Source organism: Brachyistius frenatus, unplaced genomic scaffold (genome assembly GCF_029030835.1).
Source record: "Brachyistius frenatus isolate BFR_SWC_R1_liver_20210118 unplaced genomic scaffold, ASM2903083v1 Contig_6, whole genome shotgun sequence".
In the NCBI taxonomy this organism is placed as follows: domain Eukaryota; kingdom Metazoa; phylum Chordata; class Actinopteri; family Embiotocidae; genus Brachyistius; species Brachyistius frenatus.
The window spans coordinates 6,770,143-6,795,050 of NW_027210605.1; the positions used below are offsets into that span (position 1 = coordinate 6,770,143).

A 24,908-nucleotide genomic window follows, 5' to 3' on the forward strand; every position below is an offset into this window, starting at 1 on the left:
CCCATTTTTCTTCCCACATTAGCAGAAACTTACACCCTGATTCACACTTATACCATCAACAGACATTTACAGACATCCTGGCCTGTGTGAGTGTACCATCAGCAGTATCCAGCATGCTGGACCGGCTCTGTCCGCGGCTCATGCCCCTGACTGCTGGGGGAAGGTCCACCCTGGATCCTCTCTCCTGTGGAGTCGAGGACGTCACATCTGGTGGGACACTGTTTTCTGGTGGATGACAGAAAAGGAGCATCATGAAGGACAGAAACATATCTGGGATATTTCAACTAACACCGCAGCTGTCGATCAGTAAAGTTTACCTATGCGTGTGAAGGCCAGTACGTCGGCTAACACGGAGACAGCAGGCTGAAGCTGGGGCTGTGGCTGGGTCTTGGGCTCTCCATGGGAGAGGGTGGAGGAGGCAGATGAGGAGGTGGAAGAGCTTTGGACGGAGCGATTGATCCAGTAATCAGGGCTCTGCAGGCTCTGGGCTAGCACTGCACTGAGAGCTGCCTTTCTGCGAAGTGAGCCTTCATCCTCTGAGGCAGAAGATGTGTCTGAAAATTAAAAAAAAAAAAAAAAAAGAACACCATACATAAATCAAACTGAAGTCTTCTGGTCCTGATACAACCTTAAATTATTAGTTTCTTATGTTTGTTCTTTCTATTTTACATTATTCTACCCCAAAGGACATACGGTACAGTAATTTTGATTTTGTCCACCTGTCAACTAAATGTGAGAAATCAAGCTTACCTGGAGGTGTGCACGTATCTATGGGAGACTGGACAAAGGCTGAGCGTCTCTTGGTTGGCATGGGCAGCGCCATTTTCTCTTCTTTGTGCTTGGCCAGTGCCGCCTGCACGGCTTCTGTGTGGATGTCTACATAAGCGATAAGAATAACCAAAGTAAGACAAACTGGAAGAAATTGATTTAAAAAGTAAGCTGGATGGTGTTTATTCAAAGTTCATCTCTTCGCATTGTTTAGACCTCTAAAAACTCATCTCTGATTTTGAAATTCAGAGAGTTTGCCATCTACATATTTAGATGTAAAAGGAAAACCTTAATGCCTATAAGTGGCTAAGATGTAACGCTATACCTTTGTCTTGACTCTGTTTGGCGGATTAATGAATATGCAAACAGTCCCCACTTCTATCTCCTCCCACTCCTCTGCCACTTGCCTGCAACTTGAGGATATGGAAAACCTCTCACCGCAAGTTGACGGTATTGGTTCCTTGGATATGTAACGTATGAAACCCTGGCTGTCTGAATTTCAGGTTTTTGAGGCTTTCAGATTGTGACTGCAGTTCAAAGACAGAAATGCTCAGCCATGATGTTAAATGCTTATCTGGCTCATGATTTTTCTTGAAGCACATAAACACCTGTGGGGTCTTTCAGTTGTTTTATAGTGTGTTTAGGAGACTGTCTTCATGTATGCAGCCTACCTGATCTGTAGCGCTCGTCCCTGGCCCCTCCACTGCGGTGTGCACGATGGTGTTTGGAGGCTGAAGAGGTGGAGGGGCCCGGGGCCTCAGGACTCGGGCTGGGGTCGGCACTGTGGCTCGGGGAAAGCTGTACATCTGGCAGAGACAGATTCACATCTGAAGAACAGAGTGAGTCGTGCAAAGTCAGTACGAGTATACTGTATCTGGAGCAACATTAATAAAAAACAAACGTGCTTCAGGAAAGTCACATACAAGCAGAGCACAATCTTTCTTTATATAATGCCGAAATAATACACGAAAGTGTAGGTGTAAATATTATATGATACTCTGAAAATCTCTCTAAATTTAGCCTCAATACAGAGTATCTGAACATGATGTGAAATAAGGAGATGTACTTGACTGGTGCCACTTACACTTAACAGGGTACATGAAACTAGGTTAGATTCGAGAAAATTTATTTTTAGTCAACTGCCCGAAGGCCTGGCCAACAGAGTCTCGAGAGATGAGGGTTTTGAGGGATAACAGGACCCGAGGAGATGGTTGCGGGAGCACGAGGTCACTTTTGGGGCTTCTAAACTACCCAGTACCTGCTTTGGCACTGCATGAAACAATAGAAATGGAAAACCTCTCACCGCAAGTTGACGGTATTGGTTCCTTGGATATGTAACATATGAAACCCACTATAAAACCCACTATTAAACAACTGAAAGACCCCACATGTCCATGTGGTGTTTATGTGCTTCAAGACAAATCATGAGCCAGATAAGCATTTAACATCATGGCTGAGCATTTCTGTCTTTGACAGTAACCCACTAACAGCTACAGGAATTTCATTCAAGCATTAAATATGGTAATTATCCATTTGAGACTTTGGAATCTTTTTCACTTCCCCTTGTGTGTAATCACTTGAAATGATTCAGGTTGGTGGCACAAGCTAAAAAAGCCAAGGTTAAACTAGCAGGAAATGGAGTTTAGTATTTCTCTTTTAAATTAGCGTAAAATGACACATCAAGAAGGATTTTTTTCATGCCACTGCTAGTTTTCCTGAGGAAACACCACACCCTCATGTGAGGTAGCTGACCAAGAAAAACTAAACAGATCAGCTCACCAGTAAGTACAGAGGTGACTGGCTCATAGTAACACAGAGAAACTCCTGTGACTGTGAGCTGAAACTGGTTTAAAAGAAATACTTTGTCAAATTCATGACACACTAACTAATTAGAGCAGAAATGTGTTCTTCTGGGGATTTTCTAAAGCTGTGCCGTTATTATAGAGACTGTTAAATGTTACTGTATGTTTTGTCACCATAAATGCAATTCTCATTTTGGCCACTAGAGGGACACAGAAGTCCAGAAATGCTCTTGGACATCTTGGACAAAGAGAAATACCCTCATGCTTAAGTTACTAAATTTACTTTTCTAAAGCTGAAAAACTTTACACTACCAAACAAATAGAAGTTGGGGCAGAAGCATCAGCTGGAATCCAATTAGTGACATCATTGTTAAGTTATTCTGATACAGTTGCTTTACGTTTTTGACAACAGCAATGCTGACAGAGGAGGGGAAGTTGATGCCGAAAAGGAAGAAGGGTTTGGAAGTGAGATTCGGACACACAAAGAGCAGAAAAGAGTTTGTCTTACTTAGCAAATGGGGGATGTAGGAGGCCAGCAGCTTGGCTCTCTTCTTCTCATAGCCCTTTTGCGTGATGTCACCTAAGAGAGAGGACAGCAACACCACACCATTATGTTAGTCACAATTACCACATAACTGCGCACACACATAAAGCACACACAGAACTCACAGAAAGAAACACACTGCTTTAACTAATACATGATGAAAACACAAAAACCTCCTTCTGGCTGTGAAACCCAAATATGACTCAGTCAGCCAGAAGATAATCGTGCAAGGCAGGGAGCAATGAAAAAAACTGTAGGCTTATTGGGAACAATTGGGATACTAAGTAGAGCAAAAAGGCAGCCATGTGAGCCAGGTTCACAACCATTTATCTCTTCCACCACCCTTTTCCCACTGTACACCCAGCACCACCCCTTGTCGTTTGGCCTTGGACTGGCAGGCCTCTCACCGCTACCAGAGTTTGCTAGAGAGTGACAGAGGCATGACAAAGTTCACTTGACTGGGACCCCAAAACACACAGTCTGCTGGTGCAGTAAACATGCATGCAAAACGCCAGTTACCACACACACACACACACACACACACACACACACACACACACACACACACACACACACACACACACACACACACAAACACGTAAAGGTATACACACACACAATCCCAATACTACAATCTCTCAGTTATTCCCCTTTTCCCCGAGTCCAGTGATAACACTTAAAACTATGTCAAGTGCAATGCGCCAAAATGCTGCATTGCCTCAATCTCCTGACACATCCTCCACACTGACCAGTGACAACGAGGAGGCCTACTGAGAGGAAGAGAAAAAGCTAGAACCAACTATTGAGGGTGTTAGGACAGAAGTTAAAGAGTAAGAAGGGGTGATAAACACATGGTGTGAGGCACCGGCGGAAGCGGCAGAGAAGTAGTCTGGAGTTTGTATGAAACAACAATGGAAGGAAAATAAGAGGAGAGAGGCAGAGCCAAAGTTCAACAGGCAGACTGGAGGGAGGCGGGCTGGATAAGGGACTCCGATACCATCCAATATGTCGTGTCTTTAAGCTTTCTCACACTCTGGTTACTATCCACTGGCATGTGGGCTTTGCCTGGATAAATAAGAAAAATAAACTCCCCTCAGGATTGAGTGTATAGATTTCCAGTATGGGATAATTTGAGTAATGCAGACTTTTATTTCTGATCTTTCCCAGGCAGAAAACCCCTGAGGTTTCACAACACTGAAATCATGAGAAATAAGGGGAAGAGGGAGCAACATTCACCGTGGAAAAAGCCAGCAAAACAAAGTCTGACAGTTTTAGAGTGAGAGGGAGTGTGCGACTAAGTGCTTTGTCATTCTCTGTGGGAAAAAAAACCCTCAAATGGAGTAGCCGGCATTCAGCTCGGAGTTCATGCCTGGTTACACACACTGGCCTGAAATTTTGTCAGGATGAAAAACGCAGCAGCAAATGTGGGTTAGAGTCTCGTTTTCTTTGTTTCTCCCTCTTAGGCGTGCTACAGGCTTGTTTATGAAGAAGAAAAACACTCAGACAGACATGCAAGCAAAGCAATCAGCAGCAAATTGATTGTAGCGGACTGGAGCGTCATTGTTGGGGGGGGGGGGGGGGGGGGGGGGGGGGGGGGGGGGGGGGGGGGGGGGGGGGGGGGGGGGGGGGGGGGGGGGGGGGGGGGGGGGGGGGGGGGGGGGGGGGGGGGGGGGGGGGGGGGGGGGGGGGGGGGGGGGGGGGGGGGGGGGGGGGGGGGGGGGGGGGGGGGGGGGGGGGGGGGGGGGGGGGGGGGGGGGGGGGGGGGGGGGGGGGGGGGGGGGGGGGGGGGGGGGGGGGGGGGGGTTGGAGACAGGGTTATGCCAAAGCCCAGTCCTGGTGTCCAAGTGGTGCCAGTAGGGAGGAAGGGGGAGATGGAAAGATGGAGGGAGGTCATTAACACAGACAGAAGAGAGTCTGTCGTGGTGTGGGGCAAGACAACAGGCTCGGACTGGCACGACCACACTGGCTCTGTGGCTGGCTGTGGGCAGAGAGACACTGAGGGGCTCTGGGTTTGAAAAGACTGACTGTGACAGCTGGTGCAAAACAGAGGAAAAGCTGGAAGCTTTAAGAGCAAGAATGTGGTGTTTTTGAATGTGAGCATGAGCCAAACAGTACAGTAACTCTCTCTCTCTCTGTGTGTGTGTGTGTGTGTGTGTGTGTGTGTGTGTGTGTGTGTGTGTGTGTGTGTGTGTGTGTGTGTGTGTGTGTGTGTGTGTGTGTGTGTGTGTGTGTGTGTGTGTAATCTGAGGTCAGGGGACAGGATATGAGCACTACCCCACCCTGTGTGCGCGCTGCCAAAATCGTCTCCCTGTGTCTGTCTAGAGAAAGAGGAATGTGCTGATTGGAAAACACCATATTAACAGAGAGGGCCAACTGGCCAGGAGAGCTGGCTCATTGGGCAAAAACTCCTCTGAGGTGCAGGAAGCTAATGTATCTCTGCGTGCGTGCGTGCGTGCGTGCGTGTGTGTGTGTGTGTGTGTGTGTGTACACAGCTGGTGCAGGTTAAAGGGTGCTACAGTATACAGAGGAATGAGTGCTGAGGGAGCCTGGAGTAGAGTGGCATGACAAGCCTTCTCTGTGAGATGTGTGTCAGTATGTCAAACCAGAAATATGCCGGACCTGCTCAACATACTGTGGTACAGATGGGGTCAGCAAAGTGTGTGTGTGTGTGTGTGTGTGTGTGTGTGTGTGTGTGTGTGTGTGTGTGTGTGTGTGTGTGTGTGTGTGTGTGTGTGTGTGTGTGTGTGTGTGTGTGTGTGTGTGTGTGTGTGTGTGTGTGTGTGTGTCTGAGATTCATAAACTCAGTGACAAATCTTATTTCTTTAATCATCATTATCCTTCTCTTTGTCATCAAAGCTTTTTAAGCTAGTGTTCATCATTGTGGTTGTGTAAACAATGTTAACACTGTGATGAGAGCTCATTCAAGACAAAATGGGAGTGACCCTCTGACTCTTACTTTGAACTGCTGCTGTCGACCTTTGACCTCAAGAAAAGTCAGACAGAGGGCTGATCCCTTCACAAGTAAAAGTACAGGTTCACGTAGGTTCTCACACACACACACACACACACACACACACACACACACACACACACACACACACACACACACACACACACACACACACACACACACACACACACACACACACACACACAGAGCGTTTCCAGTTACACCAATAATTGCAGTAAGGTTAAAACCCATTCTGACATAAAGGGCTTTCACAGTAGAAGTCAAGCATGGCATTCTCCATTATGATCCAGCACATTAGAGCCTGATGTGTTTGTGCAGCTCAACTCTGCTTTATATGTGTGCTGTGCATCACTCCATGCATACCAGCATGACTGAAGCCATCAAATATATCAACTCTGAGCTTTACAAATCTTTATATCATGTTGTAATTTTAATCTATCGGTGGCATGGCATATGCTCCAAATAAATCTAAACTTTTTCTAAACTTGTAAAAGTCGAAAAAGTTTACTAATACGTGCAGCACTCTATGTTTAGTTGCCAGAGTTAAACAGATTCGTGAATCTGCAATGATATCAGTTGCCACATGAACATCAAGGTGATGTCTCGTCCCGTAGTCACCTCCGCAGTCAGATCCAACAATTGAATCAATTTTGAAAAATGTTATTTCTACGTCCTACATCAGACACAGATGAACCCTCATAATGAGTGGTCTAATAACGCTCAAGTATAAGAAATCTAAGAAAAACTAGAATTAGGTGTATGACTCCACCAACCAGTCAAGTTGCAGTTTACATGCATGTCTGTCCAGAATCATATGATATAAATGTATAGTGAAGCCTTTAAAAAGGAACTTGACCAACAAACCAGCTTCTGTTCCGATAGAATATAAAGTCAGCGCCATGTTGGTAGATAAGGCTCAGAAAAAGGAAGTTGCTGCAAAAAAGCTACGGTGGTTCACACTGTCTGCATGGTGTGTTATGGCTACATCACTTTGCTGTACACGTGTGTGTGTGTGTGTGTGTGTGTGTGTGTGTGTGTGTGTGTGTGTGTGTGTGTGTGTGTGTGTGTGTGTGTGTGTGTGTGTGTGTGTGTGTGTGTGTGTGTGTGTGTGTGTGTGTGTGTGTGTGTGTGTGTGTGTGTGTCCAGCCTTATCTTTCTACAAAGTTTCCAGCTACGTCTGACAAGTAAAGAGTTGTAACCACAAAGCAGACACGTGATTTTTATTTACACTCGTGCAGAGCGAGCGAGACACACAGACAGAGAGACGGAGAGACAGAGAGACTGAGAGAGGGAGTGCATCAGAAAAACACTCCCCTTCACCTGTAAATTATTGACATTGTGTAATTAGAGCCTGCATCGGGTTTCTGCTATGACTATATAGTACACACGTGATCAAAGATGTTTTCCCTGTCCACTCGTGCCTGGAAATGTGAAAAATTGACATCTCACCTATTCTCTAGATCGGGGGTCTTCAATGTTTTTCAGGCCAAGGACCCCCAAACTGATAGACAGATGGAGCAAGGACCCCTTACTATATATTTATTGTATAAAATTGTGTTTTATATTTAACTGGGCCAAGTGCCATGTATAAACATACCTTGTTATTGTGCATTCAACACTAAGCTATTCTTGCAAAAATGATTGCACAAGGATTCGTGGGTGAAGTAAATGTTGTTGTTTTTTCATTTATTTATTTTTTATTTATTTTTTACAATGGTATCTTCTTTTCAAATAATATTAGTCAGCTGGGGACTGAATAGGCTCTCGGTCAATGACGGGGAATCTGACAGAGCCAGCATGTAACGTGCGGCCTTGTGATTGGCACAGCAGCGATAGGGGCGGGTCCTCCTCTTTGCATGCAGGAGGCTCTGAGGTCTGAGGGACAGGTCCAGGCTAGTCTTCCTGTGTCCAGCTTGAGAGAGCTCCTGTGTGTCGCTGAATGTGTGCATTTCTGACTGAAAGATAACATCTTCTTCCTCCATTTATCCATTCACTACAACATGTTGGATTCATGTTATTGTGTATTTAAATACATTTAAATTTGTGGGGGGAAAATTGGGGGGCAAAAATATATAAAAACAAATACGAAAAATTGTCTAATCAACCAAAAATGTCACGACCTCCTAGGGGTCGCGGACCCCCTGTTGAAGACCTCTGCTCTAGATGATGTGCCGCAGATCAAGGCATCTGTCGCACGTGACAAGTGCCTCATGAAGGCTGCGTGACTGATCTAACCTGTTTACATGGGCACTAAATGAAAATCAAGATGTTCCACGACCGCCACGCAGGCAGGGGTCCCAGGCATCAGCATGGGTGCGTCACACACATCTTCAACCTATAAAATCACCAGTTTCAGGCTGAACCCTTTCAGTGATCTGACCAAATGTGAAATATGGCTACAATCTTCCCTTCTGTTCCCGAGTTATGGCGTTGAATAATGGCCATGAAGACGCAGGACAATAAGATGTCACAGTGAAGTAGAAGCTTTGACCTTTAGGTTATGGATATTTGTGTAAAATGTTGTCATAATTAGAATGTAATTTCTTCATTCGTGTTCACAAACGTGTTTTGTGAGGCCACAGTAACCTTTGACCACAAAAATTGAATCAGTTCGTCCTTCAGTCCAAGTGAATGTTTGTACCAAACTTAAAAGAAATTCCCCAAACACATTCCGGAGATATCGTGTTCACGACGCTGGGATGGCCAGACAACCTGAAAACATAATGCATCCTGCCACGACTGTCGCTACGGCATAAAAACAAGAGCTGTTCTGCTACTAAATGATACCGAAGTTGGGTACGAGTCTTTTATATCTTAATATTTACTTCCATGAGTTTTTCCAAGCAGCGGAAATGTTGAATCACCTTTTTTCAGGCCTGTTCATGACATTTAAGATGACACACTTCAAATGTTGTTTCTTGGGTTACTATGAATAAGAGATTACATATTTGACTTTCTCAACTAAACCTTAAGAACATTAATACCACATCAGTGGTGAATAACTGATGAGTAATGTCCAGCGGTATGAGAACAGCACGCAGGCATAGCAGGTTGGAAAGGAAAGGCTAAGGTTATGAAAGCAGGCTGCGTGGGGGGGAATACACAATAACACACAAATGAACCGGGACAAATTCTCATCAGAAACACCTAAAACTTCACGCTCACCTCCAAGTCATGCAGCAACGGGTGAAATTGTGAAAATGGAAGCAGTTCAATTTCAGCTGCCACAAACAGCCCTTATCACCAGACATGACCATACAGCTACAGCAACAAAGCCAGTGTGCTCTTCAGCTATTCTGCTGCCAACATTTATACTAAATTGTCCTTCCTTTTAATTGATATTAGCTGCATCGTAGAAAAAAAGAGAAGCTTCGTGAAACACTTTTTCATGCCAAAAGTTTCCATTTGTCTTGTCGTCATAGAGCATTTTTCTTAAATGAAAAAAAAAATGAAAAAAAACGTTGGAGTTGAGCAACAGCCCTCTAAAATGAGTTAATACAGGAGAGAGTCTGGATTGCAGTTAACACCCATCCATTCCCAAACCTATTCACAAACCACACACACACACACACACACACACACACACACACACACACACACACACACACACACACACACACACACACACACACACAGAAACAACATGCTCAATGATGAGATTTATGTTGAGTGTATGTTGTTTACTGGGGCACTGAATGGTTTAGGAATCAGCTGCTTAGCCTTCTGGCATTCACATGTTTATGAACAAAAGGCACTGAGTCAGTGTTTTACTTCTCTGTTGAAGATGTTGCAACAACTCGATATCATCTGACCAAATATGGTTTGTGTCGTTTCTTTGTTCTGGATCGCATCCATACTATATACAAACTACAAAGACCCTCCCTTATTGACACATAAGTGTTTAGCCCCCCACCCCAGAGAGCCCTGTAATTACTGTGAGCAGCTTAACAAGTGGCATGACTGTCACCCACCATTTCCTTTTGCCTCTGTGTCGGCTCCGCTCTCCCTGTCTGCACAGACACCTGCATGTGACATGTTTCTAACCAACACGCACACAAACACTTCAATGTTGTTAACTACCAAATTACACAAGAAATGGGAAATAAAACCTCCCTTTCACGTCATGAAAACTATCCAGGGTTCGCATTTTAGGATCTATCCTAATCTGTAATCGGAGATTACATCTAACGTAACAGATTACATCATCTACGCGTCTGCACATTTGTGTGCACTTATTAGAGGACAGATGAAAAAAAAAAAAAAAGGGTCTGAACTGAGGTTAACCTTTAAACCTGCAGTGTAGAACTGCTGTCTCACGTCGTGATACCGGTTTGATCTACACAAGGGTGTCTTTGTTTACCGTGGGTTGACAAATGTGATGCTAACAAACACCACTGTCACTACTCTATAGCACAAAAAATAGGCACCCAAAAGGCTATTGTCCTGTCGAGTCTTGGTGAGCAAATGACAGTGAAAAGACACAAAGCACAACCTCAAAAACAAAGAAAATAGCCACATAAACAGCCACGGTATGCACATTTACATGTAAATACACATAAACACAGGGGCTGAGGGAGGCGGAACTAACGTCACCCACGAGATCTTGTTCATAGAGACCCTGAGCAGAAACACAAACAATGCACAGACTGTGCTGAGAACATGGGAAAATAGCACTCAGCAGGAAATGCAAATGAATGACTTCAAGGACATTTAACGGCACCTGGCCATTAGTTCAGAGATGTAAGAAGCTTATTTCTATGGTGCATGCGCTAATATGTCAGCAGTTAGACAAGAAAATAAGCATCAATTGCTCTGCTTTTGTTTGGTACGAGATTCGTTTCATTTAGCATTTTAATATGAACTGGCTGCTTTTCATTGTTTTGAGTGATGGTAATTCAATATTTTTATCTGGCTTTATGAAACCGTGATGGACATTTTGTCTTCGTTTTGTGACATTTTGTGAACAAACAAAATTAGATTAATAATTATAATAATTCATTTTATTATTATTCATTATTGTTAAAAATGCAAACAATAATTTGAGATTCTCACATGGGATTTCAATTATATGCAGGTATTTCATCTTATCATTTTTTTTTTTTTTAAACACATTTGAAACATGTATGTAATAGGCCTAAAGGAGGGTTTTTCTGAACAATACAATTTAAAAAAGGAAAACACCATTAAGTATAAATACGGCTGAGCTATTGGAGCTGGAAAATAACCAGAAAACTGAATAAGGTGTCGACTTCTTAGATCCAAGTCAGCATGTTCTTTTTCTAAGCCGTTGAATCACAGCTCTTAAGTCTGAGCACCGATCAGTTCTCACTGAGGGGGAATTTGGTTCATATCTGGAGAGTGATTCAAACATTTGTACATCGTCCTCCCACCCCCAGCACCAATGTTTTCCACTCCAAAACTAGGCCTACAATTCCCCTGGGACCCCGTGGGTCCATGTGGGGTTTTTCAGGCAGACAGGGAGGATGGTGATCTCTGGATGGGTGAAGAAATCTGCCGGCCAGCTGAGAAAAAAAAAAGCAGTGGGAGTGTAATTTCTCTCTACATAATCTCCATTGGAGACCAGATTCGGTTTGTCTTTGGTTGCTTGAAGGGTAAAACCAGCAGGTCTTGACAGTTAGCTGCCCTTTCTAATCACAGTTAAGTAGAGGTGGCCAAAATATGGCAAGTTATCACTCGTCACTTTAAGTTCCCAGCAGTGAGAAAATATGTAGTCATTTGCCAGTTTCTTAGCTACACTTGGGTAAACTTGGTGCACTCTAATGCAAAATCCCTTCTTAATATAAACTGGGTAGACAAAATGTCAGACATATCCCACAGTACGCATAAACACAATAATATTTACCAGCACATCAAACTACATCCTCCTGGGAATGTTACAGACAACATGTTACAGATTAACAATGCAAAGTTAAGCGAGAGTAACATTTTGATAATGATAATGAGTCTGGCAGAGACAGTCCCAGATCGTCCTGTACTAGTATCGTAGATACTGTAGCTGATATTAAAATGTGATATATATTGACAATGGTACGATGCATCACATGGAGGGTGTCACCACCACCATTTGGAAAATGTGAATATTTGATCATGTAGTTCATTTTCTATCAGGAATCCGGTAAATATTATTACTACTAGTTTTACAATTCTAAGACATTTTTTTTGGAGAAAACCTCACTGAAAAGATTTAACGAGAAAAAGAAGCCGATTGAGACGTGGCTGTTTCAATAAAAAGTTGTTATGAGAATTTTACAGCTTAAAGTGATGCACAAGTGCTTGTCAATATGCAGTGGGTCATAACTGTACATACTCAAAGGATGTGAGCAGCACAGAGGATCTGAGACAGGGTGGGAGTAGTACTGAACACAAGAAGTGAAACCATGCTAGGGCCGTCAGCAGAACCAAAGTAGAATTTACAGGAAACTACAGACAAGACATCAAGAAGACGACAGAGAAGACAAAGACGCAGCAGCTCACAGTGAGAATATGAATAAATATCAGAGCCAGTGTGTTAGTATACTGAATGTGAGACAATCACATGTCCCCTCATCTGTCAAGTCTTAAAATGCACACGTTCACGCTGGCTGGTTCAACGCTGGCTGAATCAAGCATCTCATCGTTTCATGAATCTGTACAGGATAATATCATTTTTACACTTTTCACGATAAGAAAGCAAAGAACATTTCCTTTTCTTTTTTTTTCTTCCATAAGCCAGGCTGTATCACTAAATCCAGACACAAATTTGGGTCACTGCGTGTCACTGGAGACAATAACAGTCAGGTCGTCCAATCTTCACAGCGACAAGCTCTTGTGCAGATAAAAGTCAAAGCAATCTGCTTCATCAAAGTGATAGGACTGAACAACTGATGACTGCGGACTCAGGCTGACGTCGGACAAACAAAAGTGGATCGTCTGTTCGTAAGCAGCAAAGGTTAATGTTGTTTATCCGTCAGTCTGGGCTGCCCTGAAGCACACTATAACTGCAACGGGCTTGTAGCCAACAGGTGTGTGTTTGTGGCATTAGCTGCATGAAAAGAGAGGCCAGATACCAGACTGGTTTCTGGTCAGATTAGTTTGCCACAGCACCATGAACTGTATCCTCCACAGTGAGGATTAACTGTCGTCCAGAGCTAATGGACAACTGGATAATTAAATGGTATCAAACAGGGACTATCACACTATTTTGATCCTTTGTTAATAAACTATTGACGTGCCACAGTAGTTAACAAAGTAGAGATAGATAGGAAATGTGGGGAAAGAGAGCAGAGGAATGACATGAAACAAATGTCCGGCACCCTAAACATTGTTGTCATTGTTTCACCCCAGCTTTTTCAAGTTCTGACCAAGCTCACTTTTACTGCTTCCATTCTTTATGTGAAGCTAAGCTAACCACCCCCGGGTATTTTATGTCATTAAATCGCTGTTTTTAAGGACAGACATTGTGATGTTTGTAAACAACAGAATGAATGATGGCTCAATTCCGTTTAGCTGCTTCAGTTTTAAGGTCTTGTTGTGCATGCCGGTCTTCTTGCCTGCCTTTAAATAGAACTTGTGAGTTCGCGGTTATGGCACAGGAAGTCGTGTGCGCTGTATGGTTAGCGTGTGCTTAAGCAGTGAGAACGCCGCTGCTTGGCAACAACGTGGATGGCATCTGGAAGCAACAGGTAACACAACGCAGGAAATACAAAGGCATAATGACAGAGGGAGAAATGAGCCATTAGAATAATCAACATTTTCCCCAATCGTATAATTCAATTGCAAAGAGAAACTCGATATGACTAAAATTACAATATATTAAGTTACAAACCAACGAAAAAGGAATTTTCCATGGCTTCCACCATTTTTGTAAACGACAGCAAATTTGTCACCACAAGCGAGGGGCGTTCATATGGACTTTTCTCGTGAGCGTGGTAAACGCGACTCCATTTGAAGGCACAATCTCTCACTTGAATCAAAACGATCTGTCGTTAACGTTAGCTGTAACACGTGTGCTTTTCCTGCAGTGACACGTCAAAACATCTGATTAGTGTGATATCTGTTGTCACTACCTCTACTTGCTCGTTTATTTGATCCACGACGGGAGTGTAAGCAGGTCAGTAGAGTCAAACTCTGACTTAATTCAGCGCACCGCAAAGAACGGAAAAGCGGAGAAGAAGCATATGAAGACCGAGGCAGCCTGGCTGGCAAACTGCATAACAGACTAGTGTTTCAGCATTGCTGGGTAACCACAGTGTACCGAGTAGTGAAAGTGGATGAGAAGTATCAGGTTTCACTGCAGCAGTGTTGTCATGAAGACATACAGGGGTCAGACCTGAGGTTCACTGAGCCTTGTACATCCATTGAGATGTCATCTGTGTCCTCTTGCCCCCAACACACAGACATGTAGTCACTGAGTATACGAGACATTATATTGCAAATATGTGCTATAAATACTGAGCTTAGCTGAGCAATTCTCCATGTCGCCACTACCTCCAGATGACATATGCACAAATGAAGCTTCCTGACTGCTTAATTGCTCATCGGTTAAAGGAGAACATTAAATGTTAGCCTGACTCATTAAAATCAATATTGTAAGATCATAACAAGACATGAGTGGCCTTTGAGAAACACTTTCAATCTGGGTGACACTGAAACTGCAGACTGCATTGCCTTAAGTTCCAGTCCGGTGGACAGCTCATGGTCCTGACCTCATACCACCCACCGCTCGCACTCATTAAACAGCCTGTCATCACGATGGGAATCTATTGCCGCCCTGAAGTTGACGGCTCTGAATCTACGGGGACGCTCCAGCTCAACAAGGTGCAACACTAGACGAGTGTAAAAGTGAAGCACACTGTGGTGGAAAACAGGTTGTATAAATGCCTGTTAATCACTAATATACACAAACATATCGGCGACAATGTTTCACGTCACACGGAGCTGAAGGGTGCAAGGTCGTAGGGGCCCGGCTCAAGTGGCTGATGCAGGTCAATTAGTGGAAGAGATTATATTTTGTTTCATGTAACATGTTGTATAGTCATAGTTTTATGGCGCCAGACTTGACGTACTCCCCTGATGACACCTCACATTTGGCAACAGCTCAATATCTACCTCAGGTGTCTGAAGATGTTTGTCAACAAGTTTACACCTGGTCTGAATCCAAAAGAGAAGTTTTCATGGATAATCTTTAACTCTGCCTGGTTCGCCACGTGATTTTGATAACATCCAGACAACTGTCATCAGTGTGTTTGTCACTGTCTGTGGGGGTATGTAACACATGACACAAACCTACTTCAGAGGGAGGCCCTCCTACTGATATGAGAGTGTGAAAAATACTGTGCGTTGATGTACTGACACTACTCGCAGTGTCATGCGGCATATCTTTTAAGAACATCTCAAAATGGAGTCCAAAATTCATAAGGTAGGGTTATAGCAACACAGATCGTGCTCACAGGCAACCAACCAATTTTAGCTCATCTCCAGGAAATGACTGAGGTCAGCCTTCCAGAGCTGCAGCCGATTCGACCTTGTTTTGAAATATTCACCTAACGCCTCCATTCAAGGCAATGAACAAGCAATATATGGACTTCCATAGAGACCTCCGCTATTGACAGACAGGGATTAAGAAGCTGACACCATACCCATTCTGTGTTTTCAAGGCCTTTGTTTTACCTCATTCTCTCTGGGGAGTTGAATTAAAGGGGTCCATGACTACAAGCCAAGCTCAAGCACAATGTGCTCTGAGGGGCCAAGAGGGGAGATACACATCGGCCTGTTGAAGGAGTTTCCTGAGGACTTCTACTCACTGGGAATTTTCGATAACCCTTTGGCTAGACACGGGAATTAGGAAGGGAACTATTTAGAGGGAAGGCTTTAGTTCAGAAGAACAAAATAAACGGGGGAAAAAAAAATAATTAGAGCGCAATTGACCTTTTGGAAACTTTCATTGTACATTTACAGCAGGACTGCTTTACCCCTGATCTCCAGTTTCCCCATCAGCCCTTCCTGTGATGCAGGCCTGCGTTTTCATATATAGAAACTGACCGGCTGCTGTGAAAATACCTCATGCTCCTCGCACCCACTTCAAAGGCTGTAATGATCAGCTGAGTCAGAGAATGAGCCAATGGGACAGGAAGGTGGAGACAATGGAGACCTGAATTTACAACAGACACCAGCTTTATGATCAGAGTCCCGGACATGTCAAGAGTTAATACCAACCCTTAATCAACACCAGTACGGAAACAACGTTCACTTTTTATTGGTAACACTCCTCTATTACTGATGGGAAGAAAACACGTCTACAAAGATATCAGAAACACCACTTTAGCCTCCAAACTCCAAACAGTAAAAATGCACTACAACATTTTAGCGGGATGCCTACAATGACCAATCTGGATAATTACCATCTGAGAGGCTAACAAGCCAGCTAACCTGCAAAATGACAGTGAGTGTACTCTGCTGTGGATTTGTCTGCTTAATTGTTCACCAACCCACATCTACATAAGACCAACACACATATAATGTGAATGAAACTATTATCTCATGATGTATTTAAGGAAGCTTTAACAAATGATGTGTAAAGGTGATGAAGTGACGAACCCCTGCTGATTTTGATAGGAACCTGGCGGGAAGTGAGGCCATAACTGCCTGTAAGATAGAAAATCCATCTAAAAACTCACACGATCATTTAGTCAGCAATATTTTTAGGTGCACACCGTTTGTAGGTAACCTAAACCATCTTAAACCACTGATCTGATGCTTCAACTATTAGCACACTTATAACAACTTTCTCTGGGGGTCAGACAGCAGGTTGAGTGGCCTAAGAAGGGCAGCTCCGAGCAGGCTGCGGTATTTCACACACAACCCATGGGCGTAACAGTGACCCACATGTAGCAACTAACCAGCCAGTTGGTTGGCCGTGCAGACGTGTTTGCCACTGGCTGCTGTCTTCTAGCCAGGAACATTTGCCTCAGCGAGAAAGACATACACACAATTACGACTCCTAAGGACTTGGAGAGGGCGGCCGCCACTGCAATAATGGTGGAGCCTTTTGTGTCAAAGACATGCTTGTTTTCTCCTCCTCAGGCATGAAAGCGAATTTGTCTTGCTAGCCAGGTCTATTTATATTCACAAGAGCATTCTTGAGCATTAGCACAAGCCACGTGGTCAGCCGGGCAGTGGATATAGACAAGCGATAGATTGGAGGGACTCTGCATCGACTCCCAAACCGACAAAAAAAAAAAAACAAGAACTTGATTTCTGGTGTTGCAACCAATGACCTCATGGTGTAGGCTACGAGATATAGATCAGATTGCACATCAGTCGAAATTGTCTGGTGCGTCCCCGCCTGGGCCCAAGACTAAATGACAGAGAAGACAGACTGTGCAACGTCAGAGAGGTCGGGGACCATCGCCTTCGGTGCAGCAGAGACTACAGGTTGGCAAAGGGGTGAATTAAGGGGCAGAGTGTGAGAAAGGGTCCAGCACCATAAAATCCAGAGTCACTCTTCCCTTGTGATGAGTCACAGTTTGCATCACACCTCCAAGCTCAGAGGCGTAAACAGGTTCTATCACTTTGCAGTGGACGGATGTGCCCTGGAGAAGAACACACGCCTATCTGCGGTGACTCACAGATCAACAACATGACAGGGTACCGGCTTGCCTGGCCTGTAAACATGTCCAATTCATAAACACTCTTAGTTTAACTTGAGATGCATGCAGAGGCAACACATCAATGGGTGGACGTTAATGTAACGTGAGCCGTTTTTTCATTCACTGCAGACAAAGTCTCTGTTTAACTTACTTAAGATCAGACATAGAAAAGCACTTCAGAGGGGTGGATGCTCAGTAACAGAGGAGCTCCAACCTTAATGGCACTCTGCAAACACTATTCTACTTTTTACTGCCGTCCGAATGTCGTCTTAGACTTCAACGTCTGAATCCTGACACTATAATAATATACTAATAATTCAATATGACCACACATCAGTTGGTGGTGAACGGATATAATAAATTCTGTGTTATCATTTTTACAATATTCTGTTTCATATATTAACAATTTTTCAAAAATGCATTATTCCTTGTGTTTGAGTTTCTGCTGCTCTGGGTAAGAATGATGTATTGCAGGGAACATCAAAATGAATGTTTATGTGTAATTCTGTGTGTTTAACTTTTTTATTTCAATCAAATCAAACTCATATGAGGAACATCAAAAGTACAATTGTGCATATTTTCTTGATTTATGCCATACTGCCCTGCCCTACCCTACCCGACATCACACGTGAGCTCGTTCAACAAGTTAAGTATCTTTTAAGGAAAGAAAAAGTGAGTTTCACACAGAAGAGATGTGCAGGTCTTGGGAGCTGATGAGCGGAAAGTCAATATAGCTCAGCCAGATTGCTGGTTTTCTTTTTCTTTTTTTACATGCCTAAACTTGCACCTGGGGAACATAAAGTTACGCTCACTAACTACACACACCAACACACACACACCAACACCACATCACTCTGTGAGGGTGTCCTGGTATCTAGTGAGAGCGTGTGAATAATTCAGCCAACTACAGGCCTGGAGGAGGAAAAGGGACCAAAGCCATCATTAACTAGTCACAGAAACAGTATTATGTCAAATGCACACACACATACACACTTGCAAGCGCAAACATACTGTATACACACAAACACATAATAAAAGACCTTTGCCAAAAGTACCAAGCCATCTGCCAGCCCTCGGGCCCGGCCTCTGACTATCAGCAAGCTGATTTATGCATATTGCATTCTGACTTATTGGGTGTTTTAAATAAACTTACCAGGAACAGAAACTGCTGCAGTTTCTACCATAATATCTAAACACAACTATGGGGAATTACCAGAAGACTCCGGAGACTGCTTGAAGCTAATGCGATGAGAAATAATGGAGAAAACTTCAAAGTTGTCTTGCAGGCAGTGCTGGGCGATAAATCATTTTTATTGTTTACCATCCCTCTTTATAATCACATTGTCATAGAAATGCTCATGTTGAAACATCGGGCTTCCCAGTTGCTGTCTAAATGAAAAATAAGTTGAATCTGACCAAATTCTGTCACAGACAATCTGTCAAGTGAGATCTGAGAACATACATTTGTTTGAAAATTATAGCACCATGTCCTATAAAAACACTCGAAAGCCTTTTGACTCAATGTGAAAATCATGAGTTGAGCTTTTTAACATACCTCATATAGTTCTGTAAATAGAGTCATGAGAAAAAGTCTAGTGGTCTGTAATTGCCATGTTCGTGGTTTGCTTCAGCTGGGGACATTGCTGCATGTCATTAGGTCCTCTCTGCTCTCCCTTGTTTCCTGTTTCTCTATTCAGTCAACTGTACAATAAACGCACATATAACCAAATTATTGTGAATTCACATTGAAGAATTCATGCTGCGATAGTTGTAAAAATATAAATTTCACCATATTTCCACCTGCTAATTTCAAGAAAAGTGCACCAACATAGCAATAAAGCATGCAGCATCAGGCCTGCAGGAGTCTGAAGTTGTGAATTATTTGAATCTAGTTAAAGATTTCTTCTTCACAGTCAATGTGAGAACCCCTTGTTCCTTTTTCTATCAGTGCAGACCCCCACCTTAAAAACGACAACGCTGCACTACATGCACAAGTTTGAGTTTGAGGAAGTGTCTATCACATGTCCGTAATCTTTCCCAAAATAAGCATTTCCCCTGACAAAAACAACTGTTTTCTGTATATCCCGTTCATAAATAATACAGACAGACAAGAGATACAAACTGGGTCCATGTTAGTGCTGTTATCCTCTGCTCCGTCCCTTAATACACAAATGAATACAACCTACTTCAACTGCTTCTGAATAAGTGGCCTAAAAAGAAGCAGCTGGCTGTCACCTGGGCTCTCAGTCTCCACATAGTGATGCAAACAGGCAGTCTCTCCACTTATATATGAAGAAACATGTTCTCTCCACATGAGAAAGTACTCCTAAAACTTAGAAGCAGCTGGGAGGAAAAGCCAACCGTCTATCCGTCATTGAGAGCTGGAGCTTATCCCCACAGACACTGTCACCGTAGACAGGTCAACCAGTCCATCACAGGGTGGAAATGTCAATCATTTCAGGTTGTATTATAATGTGGCCTGGACCAGCAGCTGCTAATTCTCAGAGGAAAAACTCATTTGTCCAGAATTTTGCTTGTGTCAGCACTGTTAGATTTTCTTCACGGCACACTCGACAGGTGGTAGTGGATACCAACCCAGTAGGCTGGTTACAGGGAAGAGCCAGACACAACCTTACTGGCCCAGCAGAGAGACGTCAGAGTGAACCACTCCCAGTGGAAGTACACACCACACGTCATCTTCTCAAGTATGACCAGTGACCGGCCCCTCCCTTTCTCTTCATATGGAGGCAGCTCATTCCAACATGCACACAAAGACTGGGTTCAGCTGAATGGCCTAAATGGCAGCAGAGCTCCTGGCCACGGCGGCTCAGACCGCCTCAATGGTCCTCATTGTGTCCCCATGGTCACAGGGGGCTAGCAGAACGGAGTTGTTTTTTAAGAGGCCATTTGGCAGGCCCGTGTTCTTATCCGAGCAACGAAGGAACAGGCATTTCCACTTGGTTCAGATGAGGACTTGTTATGGACTCAAGAAAAGTAGCCCACAAGGTAGTGACATGAGGCATGCATCCAGTCATTAAGGCAGGCTTTTCCCTACCATTAGAAGGCTTAGGCTAACAAACTAACGAAATGACTTTTCCCAGATCTAAATGGTAGTATTTGTTCTCCAGTGGACTTATTTAGCAAGTTTTATCTTGAAGCTTTTTGAGTGTTGTTTATTATCTGCTCTAGCTTTTTCAACTATTTTTTTTTCAACTTTTTCATAGATATGATTAAAAAAAAAAGAAGTTAAATATTGATGTGAAATTGCATGCTTTCAGTTGCAAAACATAACATTTTCTTGGGGGAGGACCCTAAAACCCCCTCCCCACCAAATGTGTGCTTTAAGTCCTCCACAAACATACAGAAAACACTGATAAAGTGACTTGCAGGCTTACACGTAGATGACACTAAATTACTGCAAACATTCAATGCTTTAGTAAACAATCTGAAAATCTTTGAGAGCATAAAATGAGTAAACATGAACACCAGTTCGGTGTGAATTCAGTTGCTTCTTGAGGTAAAAGTGTTTCTGTTCATAACGAACTGTAAAATCTCATACTTCTAGCACCCACTTGGACACAACAACAAGGAAGAGTCTTCAAAACAGTTCCTGTTTACAACTGTATTACGAACTACAGTATATGTAACTGAGCAACAATAAAGGTGACATGTTTTCCAGCAGCAGGAAGGATGACCAAAAACAAGATGATTTCAAATACATTCTGATATAAATGAACACCAATAACTGGTTAGAATGAAAAAAGTGAACTAAATGAAAAGACAGCAGTGGACAATATACACAAAACCTTACATCACGGTACTTCAAATCATAATATAAGTATAAAAGAACAATCACGCAGAAACTTTTTGGGTAATTTCAGCAAATTTCAGTGTCTAAAAATGACACTGATGCAAAACTCATGTTATAATTCAATGCTGATCATCGATTTATAAGATTGCCCAGAATTCACCCTAAGAGGCCTAATGGACAGTTACCACAGTTCAGTTCAGGTTTTATACTGTCATGTCAGTCTCTCCTTAAATTACCCATAATCTACTATGGTCAGACTGTAATGTTTATGAACTATTTGGGATTGATGGGCTAAAACATCCAGAACCAGGAAAACTACGTCTGGCCAACACAGTAACTTCTATGAAATATTAAACCTGAACAACACAAAAACCTTGGAGGTCAGTCAGTGCTTAAAACACCTACAGTTATACTACTATCAGCATACTTTAACTAAGGGCTGATATGAATTATATAAGGTGTCACTGGTATTCACAAAAAATTGTTGATTGATCAATTATTTGGTCAACAGAATATTAATCGGCAACTATTTTGATATTGATTAATAATTTGGAGAATTTTTTTTTTTTAATGAAGAAATGCTCTCTGATTACAGCTTCTTGGATGCAAATATTTTCTGTTTCCTTTAGTCCTTCATGTTAAAAATCGTAATATATTTTGCTCGTGGACTGTTGGTCGGGACAAAACGATATATTTTAGGCTGCACCTTGGGCTTTGGGAGATACTGATCGAGATTTTCACCATATACTGACTTTTAAGACCAAACAACTAATTGATTAATCAAGAAAACAATGGACAGATTAATTAATACTCAAAATAATTGTTAATAGCGGCCCAAGTAATTCGCTATTGAAGGTGTAGTTGTATTTTTATTGCGGTATGCAAATGTCCAATGCAACATGCATTGTCAATAGTATCAGCCGATCATGGAGGAGGAAATATGCTGGCTATTAAAAAAACCAACATATAACCTAAAATGCCATGGATAAGCAGACACTGACTGACAGGTCACCGCAGGGGGGGGGGTACTGTCAAGGACATGTGACAGTCACACTTAGGGGGCTAACAGCTGGTCTGGGGGAGGGGCTGACTTGGACTATGCATTGCATAAATGAATGGTCCTCATATGAGTAAACTACAGCAAATAGATACACCCATCACTCACGCTCCGTGAGCGGAGACAGACACACACACACACACACACACACACACACACACACACACACCTGACAAAGCCACTGCGGGTAGTGTGACACATGATGAGGAGCACAAACTTATAATTGAAGTAACTGCAGGTTTACACAGGTGTATAAGGCTCTGTACACTCCAGTGAATGTCACCGAGGTCATACACATGTGCAAATGTAGCCGGGCGACGTGGACAAAATTAAATATTACAGTATTTTTGACCAAATACCTTGATAATGATAACGCAACAATACTGTGGGGATGATTATTGGTTCTTTCACAAAACCTTTACACGTTTAGATAAATAATCCTCCGTAAAGTGGATATGATGACGAAGTAGGTAAAGAGAAATAGTAGAACAGCTGGAACAGTCTGGTAAATTCAGAAAATGATATCACTTTACTTTAACGCTGATTTTAAAAGCAGGAGAAGACAACAGGTATGCCATATCAGGATATTGCGCTATACAAAAGATGATGACTAGTCTCACGATATGATACAATAGTCATTTATTGCCCATCCCTATGTGGTAATCACTGACACTCATAAGAGACTGTATCTTCAGGGCAGATGATGACTGTAAGGCCTGGTCATTACATTTCAACACTACTCACGGTGACTCACAGCTTTTACAGAAATTAAACCTAAAGCCCAGACACCATGTCAGAGGCCTCGGTGATGTCCAAAACATGTCACACATGAATCTTAACTCGCACACTCAATATGAAGAAGTAGAGCTAAGACGAGAGAAGGAGCCCTGGTGGCCATCCCAATCTGTCAGCCATCCACACACACACCGAGCTTCGGCTTTGACATCCAGTCCCACTCCAAATGAGAAGATTTTTTTTATATATATATATATATATATATACAGAAACACGAGACAAAGGAAACAGGAGGAAATGGATGGGGAGCCTTTCGCTTCCTCCTGTACGATGCTGCTTGTCATGCACTGCTAGCTCGCATGCCGACATCCTGTATTAGCACAGAATGGGCTAGCTGGTTCAGCCTGACGTCCCCCTCTCCTCTCCTCTCTCCTCTCTCCTCTCCTCTCCTCTCCTCTCTCCTCTCCTCTCTCCCCCCTCTCCATTGAATTTATCATGAAAGAAAAGTAGAAGAGGGCAACGAATACTGCCGCTTTAATCGATGCCCATACATCTGAGATACAGACACAGCTAGCTTGGAAATCTGCTATAGCATCTCCTCCTCCACCTCCTCCTCCACCTCCTCCTCCTTTACCTTCAGACAGCTCCAGGTCCAACTCCGCCAACTGGTCTCTAACCTCCTTTGGCAGGGCGGACAAATCCACGCCGCGGTCTGCCATGACTTCGCCGATAAACGCGAAACGTGCAAGTCGAGCTGAAAAGACGCCGGGCTGTTGCGGGGAGATGTAAAAAAAAAAAAGAAGAATAAAACCCCTCCTTCAAGACACGAAACAAGCATCAGAGTGGGAGAGACGGTCCATCCGCACGGCTGGCCCTTCCGCCATAATGGGAGAAAAAAAAAAAAAAGAAAAAAAAACTCACTAACGGCAACGAGCCGTCACGTGACCGCCCGTACCTCGCCTGTGTGTTGATTCACCGCATCCGAGCGGTGCCGATCTCACCGACACCGCTGCTCCCTCTGGTGTTTCACTGGGAAACACACACGCACACACACACACACACACACACACACACACACACACACACACGCACACACACGCACGCGCACGCGCACGCACACCTTTCACCCCAAAGACAGAAGCGATCGCAGAAAAAAGTCGTCAAGAGGAGTGCGTGAGGAGTTTTCCCCTAAAGCTTTCAACCGTGGCTTGCAAAGGTGGAAAAAACAACAACAACAACAACAAAAAAAGTCCATTTGTATCTCGTTGCCATTGCGTTTTGTCTCTGTAGTCATTTTGTGTCACTCTGTGGTCACTTTACCTGACTTTGGAGTGTTTTGTGCATTTGCGGTAGTTTTTGCCAGTCTCTGTGGTCACTTTCTGTCTTGTCGTGCTCATTTTGCATGTTTTTTGGGTCAATTTGTAATCGTATTGAGTCACTGGTCTTTTTTTTTTTTCTGTCTTTGGGATCTTTTTGCGTGTATTTTGGGATCGTTTTGTGTCTCTTAGTGGTAATTTAATTGTGATGCAAATGCACACAGTCAAAACAAATGGCAGGGGGATGTAGGGGCAC

General features: G+C 43.2%; 1 protein-coding gene across 2 annotated transcripts in view; it reads right to left on the bottom strand.

Annotated features, from left to right (window-relative positions):
- dip2ba (disco-interacting protein 2 homolog Ba) overlaps window positions 1-24,207 on the bottom strand; it is a 41,232-nt gene extending 17,025 nt beyond the window's left edge. For both annotated transcript variants that reach the window (XM_069688886.1, XM_069688884.1), the window contains exons 1-6: window positions 23,971-24,207; window positions 3,079-3,150; window positions 1,440-1,595; window positions 751-876; window positions 318-554; window positions 97-225 (exon numbers count right to left, since the gene is read on the bottom strand). In XM_069688886.1, coding sequence (XP_069544987.1) covers window positions 97-225; window positions 318-554; window positions 751-876; window positions 1,440-1,595; window positions 3,079-3,150; window positions 23,971-24,055 — 805 coding nt within the window. In that variant the 5' untranslated portion in view covers window positions 24,056-24,207. The remainder of the gene's footprint in view (window positions 1-96; window positions 226-317; window positions 555-750; window positions 877-1,439; window positions 1,596-3,078; window positions 3,151-23,970) is intronic.
- Window positions 24,208-24,908: the final 701 nt, after the last annotated feature.